The sequence below is a fragment of the Protopterus annectens genome, chromosome 10.part0 (genome assembly GCF_019279795.1).
Source record: "Protopterus annectens isolate FY-2018-M chromosome 10.part0, PAN1.0, whole genome shotgun sequence".
In the NCBI taxonomy this organism is placed as follows: Eukaryota; Metazoa; Chordata; order Ceratodontiformes; family Protopteridae; genus Protopterus; species Protopterus annectens.
The window spans coordinates 1,571,397,742-1,571,407,165 of record NC_056744.1 but is presented as its reverse complement, the minus strand read 5'-3'; the positions used below and the strand labels follow the sequence as shown (position 1 = coordinate 1,571,407,165).

General features: G+C 37.8%; 1 protein-coding gene across 1 annotated transcript in view; it reads left to right on the top strand.

The window, feature by feature from the left end:
- Positions 1-9,424, top strand: part of LOC122813743 (serine protease 27-like) — a 284,170-nt gene that overhangs the window by 193,402 nt on the left and 81,344 nt on the right. Inside the window, exon 5 of the mRNA XM_044086216.1 lies at positions 744-910. Coding sequence (XP_043942151.1) covers positions 744-910 — 167 coding nt within the window. The remainder of the gene's footprint in view (positions 1-743; positions 911-9,424) is intronic.

Below are 9,424 nucleotides of genomic sequence, written 5' to 3'. Positions count from 1 at the left end.
AAACCCTTTCACTAGGAGTTGAGTTCTTTTTTAATCGCAACCCAACTTGCCTGATGCCTCATTCATTCTTCCAGAGAGAGGTGACAGCCAAGCCCATTTGTTCCTCAGTCAGGGTGAGAGCCCTATGGCCAATTCATTCCCCAACTGAAGCAAGAATCCAATTAACCCACCACCCTTATAGGTGAGAGTCAGGTATATGGGAGCAGGTTTGCATGAAAGGTGGCCTCCACTAATTCCCTTCACTGTAGGCAGCGCTCCCAAAGAAGTGCCTGTATCTTCCATGCATAGATGCATTCCTACTGACAAAATGATCCTATTAGTGTCATTGCTGAACGTGAATGGCTAGACTCCAGTACGTGGCACCACTGCAGTGAGATGAGTTTGCTCCTGCCCATGCCCACCAGATGGGCAAGCAGCAAATATATGTTCAGTCTCATCTGCTCAGTCCTCCAGCACTCCTACCTATAACAGAACACAGGTTGTTTGCATGACAGCTAGGGCTTTATCACTCTCTGTCATGGGACTGCGTATATGTTAGAATTCTTCAACACATAAAAACTAAGTTAAAACAATCTGATTCATTTTCACAGACACGGAAAATGAAATTACTGGTGGGAGGACAGGTGAAATGTTTCTATTCACTATGTTATTCCAGTGGCCTGAAAAACGTGGACTTAAAACAAATTTTGTTGTGGCAGGATCTTTGGTATCTTTTTACCTGATTAAAAATGTCTTTTCCCTAGAAATCACTGGGCAAGATATTCTACAGGAAGGTGAAATTCCAATAATAAACCAGCCACAGTGTGACTGCCTGTACCACGTAGACACGCTATATTCCCCAAATTACCAACAGGTTGAAATGGATTACATTTGTGCTGGATATATCAGAGGGACAAGAGATGCATGCCAAGTAAGTACTGCTTATTATCACAGCTTTATTTGTTTTTTATTTATTTATATTATTATATTATTATATTATTTAGCAGCTGAGATAACTCTATTGGGAACAATGGATTGGATCAAAATCATCTGTTGTACCACAATGCAAGCTTTTAGCTGGAAGGAGCCAGATAGATGGTTTACTGATGCATCTTTATGACTGTAGCAGGGAGGCAGAGTATCACAGTAAATAGAGCATAACCAAACTAATGAGGGCAGTGAACAAAGCACAGACTAGTGCAAATGACAAAGTATGGAGAAAAGCTTGTGCATGCATACTAATGAGCAATCATATGTGAATGCATGCTATTGCAAATGTTGTCAACATGTTGCATCTCTACAGAATAGTTGGAGTGAGATCTCTGTCATTAAAAATAAAAAATCAGTGAAGGTAGTAAGAACAAAGACATGAGAAAATACAAATGTAAAGAAATAGAAATACACACAAAACAAGTTATCAGGACCATCAGTAACAAATTGTGAATGGTGGCCTGTTTGTACTGCCAGATGTAATCATGCTACTGAAACCTTCAAATATATAAATACAATGAACTAACCTACACATCCTACAGGCATACTTCTCAACCTCTTAGCACAAAATACTAGACTAAGCCACAGATAACAGGGGCCAAAGGCCAAAAAATAGGGACAATTTTTAAATATTGTTCTTATAAACTTAGCAAGTTGATATAATGAATAACAGATTTTGTATTAGAGTAAAGTTTCTGACGGGTATGGAGTCTGAAGCTCAAACGTCTGTCATTACTTTCTAATGTCAATCCTCAACAATTCGCTAGAAAATCAAACATTGTATCAGGAAAATGCCAAAAATATGACGCGAAATCTGGACAGTTGGAAGATGTGCCTCCAGGGCTGTAGAGGTCATACCGCTTATACTTCTATACGTAAAGGACCACTGTTTTCTCCTCCCATCAGGTGTCACGTTAAGGTAAGTTATTAGAGTGTTTTCCTTACATTTCATTGATTTTATATTCTCTAGTGCTTTAACTAAATAATATATGTATATATGCATTATATTTCTATGTCATTTGATCAAAAACACAATATGTTGAAAACTGAAAATACTGAAAATGGAATTTGCCCTTTACCCACTGTTGTGCGATCCCATAGCTGGCATATCTAATTAGCAGGGGCATGGGTACCACAGTCCCCACAAGTAGGGGGATGCAGGGGGACTTGCTCCTGCATTAAATTATATTTTGATATTCTGTGTTTTCAACATTTTGTGTTTTCAATCAAATGGCATAGAACTATATATATATATATATATATATATATATATATATATATATATATATATATATATACATACACACACACACACCCACACACACACACGCACACAAAACGTGTGTGTGTGTGTGTGTGTGTGTGTGTGTGTGTGTGTGCGCGTGTGTCTTTGTGTACATATATATGTGTTTGTGTGTGTGTGTATATATATATATATATACACATCTATATATGTGTGTATCTCTCTCTCTCTCTCTCTCTCTGTCTACACACACACACACACACATACACACACACACACACACACACACACACACACACACACACACACACACACACACACACACACACACATATATGGTTTACTATCAAATGGGTGATCGGACTTTGTTTGATTTATGTTAGTCCAAATGCCCAATTCAATAGTATCACAAGAACATTCGCTGTTGGGACTTTCAACATTTTAATGCAGATCGTACCATAGTGGGGATTGGGAAATGTACCCTTTACCTCACTGTAGTACAATCTCAGAGTTTGTTTATATAAGTAGCAGAGGGTGTGGGGTCCCCCTGCAAAAACTTTATTTAGTGTGTGTTGCAGACAATTAGCAGTTGCAGAAGTGTGGAGAATGTTTGAATTGTGTCAAATTCAATATTCTCCACTTCTGTGTTCCATTTTTGTGATGTCGATATTTTAATTTTCAGTTATACAGTGCATTGCAAAGATAATTTGCACAAAGTTAGATCGGTAAAGTGATAGTAAACCCATATATCCTTTACAATCAAAATCTCAAACGAAGATTCTCTGTAGATGGGAATATCAAACAGCAGATGTGTGATTCCTGTGTTGCCAACCATTACATGATCGATAGTTCATATCAGCGAATGCCACTGTGCATTCGCTGATATGAACTCAATGTAATGAATTGAGATCACGGTACAGTGTGGATTGGGACATTCATCCCTTTCCTCACTGTAGTAGAATATATAGTTAGCAGGGGGTGTGGGAGGGGTGCAGCAACCCAGACGGGGTGCATGGGGCTACACCCCCCCTGCAAAAACATGATGTGAAGTGATGTGAAGTGTAGGAGTTATGCTTACCTGAGCTCCTATACAGACATTATGTTCAGTTTTCATTGAAAATGTCGAATGAATTAGTTCAGCAGATTTGTCATTATCACCTAGTTAATATGCAGAGATTCAACATTTATGTTCGATGTTCCGAACAGTTTTTGTTTGAATTTCAAGATTTTGATAGTAAACCTATACATATATACATACACACACATATATATATATATACATATGGGTCTACTTCATTTGATTGACAGACCATTTGATCAAAAATCTCATTTGGTCGAAATTGCATTTGGTTGAAAACCAGTATTCAAGGCATAAAACTGGGATTTGTCCCCCTCCCCAGTGTCGTGCGACCCTGGAGTTGGTATATATAGTTAAAGGTCTAGCCGTTCTAACAGTCCTCCACTGTGGTGCAGTCTTGATGTTCACCCTGTGTAATTTTATGACAGTCCTCCAGTGTGATGCGATCTCGGAGCTGGTATATTTAAGTAGGGGGGGGGGTGAGGGGGACAAAGCCCCCCCACTTTATTTTGTTTGTCGATTTGTTTTTGTTTTTGTGGGGGGGGGGTTGTAATGGTGTGCAGTACATTTTAGCCATCAGCTGTTGGCTTCCTGATGGCTGGCCAGCTATAACTTTTTGAAATTCATTGTTTCGACATTCTGGTGTTTTGCTTAGATGAATGTTTGCTTAAAAGCTGTCGAGCATGTCGTACTCGACATTTTAAGCGTTTGTTCATCTAATATAGACCCTATATATATATATATATATATATATATATATATATATATATATATATATATATATCTAAACTGCAAGTAAATGTGCAAAAAGTGCACACAAATTGAATCACTACTGATTAACAGTGCTTGAGGAGTTCAGAATTCAGACCTCATTAACTTTATGCCCATCCATCTGTACAGAAGCCGTGAGTACAGAAACAAAGTCTTATGTTTAACAGGGACTGAGTCATGTGAACAGAGGTGATGTCTGTCTTCAGTAAAGCCTTGAAATGCAAGCAGTTCTTCTGTGTGTGCGCGCGCGTGCCTGTGTGCATGCGTGTGTGTGTCTGTGTGTGTGTGTCTGTGTGTGTGCAGTAGACTGTGCTGAATGTACATTATGTCAAAAATGTGAATTGCCAAATGAGTTCTTCAAATCACATTTCATCAAACAGTGTACACAGATGTAAATACGAGATCTTCAAATAATGGTGATTAAGAAGTTTTCCTTTTTTCCCTACTGTTGTGTGATCTTGGAGTTGGTAAATATAAGAAGCAGGGCATGTGGGGTTATCATATCTGGGTTGCATGGGGGCTTACAGTTCCTGGCATAAAAAAAAAAACTTTTTATGCATTTGAGTAAAAGGTTTGATGTTTTTTGATTTAACACTTTTCCTTTTGAGTACTGATAATATACTCATCTATCTATCTATCTATCTATCTATCTATCTATCTATCTATCTATCTATCTATCTATCTATCTATCTTTACTATATATGCATTAAGAAATGTGCATTTGGGCTAACAAGACTTGTAATACAAAAGCAGTTATGTTTTATGTTAACAGACTTGGTATAAGAGGCATATGTTACATCAATTTAATAAAGGTGCAATGTAACTGAATGGAACAATAGCTAGAAATATAAAAGTAGCTGAAAGACTGGAAAATAGTGTTAGTTAAACATGGAAACAAGCTATGAGACAAGTAAGGAAACAGAAGATATGATGGCATATTACCTAGGAAAGATAGAAATATAATGTCATAGGGTAACAGGAGACAGAAAAAGGGACTGAGATCATAGGATGTTTCAGACTGTTCCTTTAGTGACTGGAGATAACAAACTGGAAAACCATTTGTGTAAACCCTGAAAGAAATACTGTGTTCAGTGTTCTTTCATGTCATAGATGAGGTAGGAATCTAGGTATTAAACTCTTTTTGCTTTTACAAACAAAAAGCTAGGCAAGACTGAAGTCTTAAAAAAATAAATTCCAGGCATACTGTCAGCCAAAGATATGTGAGACATTTGTTGTACGTTATAACTCACAGGGTCATAGAAGGTTACTAGGCTAATAGCCCTGCAGCCCTTACAAGCCTAGCCAAGAGTTTATCCCATAAAAGAAACCTCAGTCAGCACCTGTCGCCCTGTCACTGTGTGACACAGGTGGAACCCCTGGAACACATTTGTGGTTTCCCATCCACTCATCTTGGTTGTCCATGAAGAGAGTCAATGAGGTGCTCTGTTTCATGTGTATGAGAAGTCTGTTCCAGAGATGGGTCAGCCTCTGGGAGACAAACCTGTCTCTTCAGCAGGTTTTGCTGATGTCGCATATTAGATTTGGACCTTTTGAGCGGGTAATGCATGAGGAGTTAGACTTACAGATATGGAGCATCTCTAGTAGGGCGGGGTCTGAGATTGCCTTGTAAGCAAGACAGAGATCACCCCTGAGCAATTTGTACGATGCCGAATAAAGTCATAGTGATTTGCGCCTGTCTGCATAGGGCAGGTGTTGGAGGCCATGGATTCTCTTTGTGAAGTATTTCAGTGTTTTTTTCAGTTAGTTCAGATGTTTGGAGAGGTACATACCAAATGGGGTGTTATGCTCAATTATTGGTCTAATGAGGGAGGAAATAACCTCCGTTTTTCTGGATGCAATCCCTTTACTTATGAGATGAATCAAGTAGAAGGCTTTTCTGTCCACTGATGCTACATGATGGTCGAATGTGAGGTTGTTATCAACCTGAGTGCCCAGGTATCTCACCACAGGCTGTGTGCTTAGGGGGTTGCCATTGATGTGGTAATCAGTAGGGACTGTGTTTTTGCCAAATGGTATGATGATACATTTTTTTTGCATTTAGCTTGATGCCATGAGATTCTGGAGACAATAGAGGACTGTGTGAACAAATATAAAATGTAGAATGCAAGACTGTGAGTTTAGTGACCTGTCTGCAAGGGCGCCCACAGGCAGGTGCAAGGGGGTGCACTTGCACCCCCCTGGATTTTCTTAATTTATCTGATGATGAATGATGCGTGTTGAAATCGAAAAATGTACCGGTAAAACCACACATTTTTCGATTTCAATTTACTTTGAATTTTTTTTTTTTGCGAGTGATTTCACTTGTATTTATTAAAGTTCCTCCATCTGTTCGACTCTTTCCGGCTACTGGTGCTTCTTTTTGGACTTGGTTTACTTTTTTTTTCCATTAAACTTGCATCGCGGAGGTTCAGAGTCTGAGGAGATGCTGATATGCTATTGGAGGTTGCACTCATATGATGCTTATGACGAGCAAGCCTCAATTCTTCCTCAAATTGCATCTCCCGCCTTTACGACCTTTGACAGTTGCACAGCACGGCATAGAGACAAGGGTTATCCAGATTGCTAGTGTGGATGAGATTTGTACGTTTTTGTGACCAGAAAGAGCTTTTGCCTCCTTTTATCAGATCCGGACTCATGTGTGTAGCACTTAAGGTATGTTGTATCACAAGAAAGAAGCTCCTGGTATTTTTTTTTTTTTACACAGAAAAGAATCAATGTCAGCTGAGCTTCAAGGTTGGCGCCAACATGTTAAAGTGGTGCATTTGAGAGACAAATTGAGTAGTTTCCACTCTTTACTAAAAAAATGCTAAGGAAAATTTCATGCATACATTTCTGTTTCACTCTGAGCATATCTTCCTTAACGGTCAACATATGCTCTTGAGCGATACGCAATAGGATGTTTTCTTGCAGTATTATTTACTGCACCACATGACTGGCATAAACATAATTACCATCTAGTATTGGAAGGGTTTATTGCCATATTATTATACAAATAATCCTGCAGTTCAGGAATTGTAGTTTCTAGCCTGGTAAGATGGCCTACTTGCAATTTAGTAAACAGGCATATAATATGCCAAGGGCATTGTGTTGCACAGAGCCACTAATGGATTAAATGGAGCTCCCCTTCTCCAGTTTAAACTTGTACAGAAAGTACTGCTTCCATTCTTTCTCTTTTCACTACACTACATTTGGTACTGCATTTTGCGTTATTCAAAAAAGGTAGATATACTACTGTTTATTAACTGGTCATTCAAAATACTTAACTGTACTATCAGAGGAGTCTCTACAGCAGTCTCTTAAACACAGAATGTTTCTAATTATGAGTTAAAATAAGTGAAATGCATATGTGTGTGTGTGTGTGTGTGTGTGTGTGTGTGTGTGTGTGTGTGTGTGTGTGTGTGTGTGTGTATATGCATTTGTATTAGAATACATAGGGTTCTATTTAAGACACAAGTTTTGTGAATAGTGGCAAGCAAGTTCCCTAACCCTGCATTACAAGATATTTTATGTACTGCACAAAAAAAAAAAAACTGAGATATTCCATTTATCCATGTACATACGTTTCTGGAAATGGGTATCTAATATGTTATATATGTGCTAAGATAAGGCTATAAGGGTTATACTGGGGTTTTTTTACACTGATATGAAAGGTATACCTTGATGTAATGTAAATGGGTTATACACATCAAAGTACTTTAATGTTTGTGTTAAGGAATTTATTTAGTACTTTTATGTTATTCCTGCTTCGCACTGCAGTACCATTCCACATTTTGTTCAATAAACTTTTACATCAAACAGATTGAAAATAAACTCTGAAGATTCTATAGCATGAGCTAAAAACTACAAATTTTTATAAATTGGAAAATTTATGAGGAATGTAAAACTTAAATAATGATAGACACTTGAGTTTCGGACAAACACTGGGCTATTTGCTAAACAAACAATACTGTCTCGCAATATAAACAGACTTAGCATGAGCAGTAAACTTTTCTGCCCTTGAAACTCACATTCATTGAAATGTCATAAAAACCCACATTCATTTTGTATCTAACCAGTGGAGGACTAAGCTTACCTCTAGGCTGTTTTCAAACCATAGGCTCCGTACATATTTTAGTGCCATGCATACATGTATTTGGTTCTTTGATTCACCTTTCTGATTGTATTAAATTATATTCCTTGTATAATATAGTACCTCTTGGTAGAATATGCTTTAAATGTGTAGTTTTGAACAAAATATGCAGGCAGAAATTAGAGCAATGTGGAAGAAAGATACCCAGATAGTTTCAGTAGTAGTAGGAGCAACAGGTCTTCTAAAAAATAATCTACAGTCATATTTAGAAACATGTAACGCCATACGAATTGCAGGAGGAGTCATTACTGTGCACACTGGGGGTGCTGAGAAGAGCACTTTTGGCTGACATCAAATATTGAAACAGTACTGATTTCATAGGTTCATAGGTTCATGCTAGGCTATCTGTCCTAGGGCATTTATAAGCCTAGCCAGAGTGTGTTTGGCTTTCGCCACCCATTTTAAAATTAATTTTGCTATGCCCTTTTTCGAGGTTAGTTCATTGTACTTTTGACTTAGGAATGGGGTATATTCCTGTCACGGTATTAGAAACCCAAAAGATTAGTTCTATCCACTTTCTAAGGAGGTGGGATTTATATGTGTGACTCATACCTCTCAAATGTACAGATTTTCATAGAATGTCCAGATTTTTATTTTACATTTTTGGTCTACTCCTCATGAAAATTCTGTATTTTTTTGATGAGCTAAGGATTAAAGTTAATAAATAATTACAAGCATTTCAGTTTCAGACTTTGTAGCTTTCAGAAAATGCATTCTAATGCAAAGTCTTTTATTCTAGCAACTTTCTAAATGTGTCTCTAGTTTAGGGCCTTTGTCACCAACATTATAACAGGCTTTGTCCAGATTACTTGTGCTAAGAGATGGATAGGTACGGTGTGTGTGTGTGTGTGTGTGTGTGTGTGTGTGTGTGTGTGTGTGTGTGTGTGTGTGTGTCTGTGTGTATGATTTGATAAAGCTTTCTCCTCAAAAGAAAGACATACTCCTTAGAGATACAAGCTTAGTCTTGGGAAAAAAGTGTAATGCATTTTAGTTTTACTTAATTTTTTGAGGATAGACTAGCATTTGATATCCAAGAAAATGCTAATGTGGAAGTTTTTCTTGATGGCAGAAGCATTCATGGAGCTTAATCCATTGCTTAAAAATACAGGATGTATTTAGTTTCCGTACATGTGTAAGTTGTCTAAGGAAAATGTTAATGTAGAGTTTGTCCTGATGTTTGGTGATTTGGGGTATAAAAGCCCTGTGAGAATGT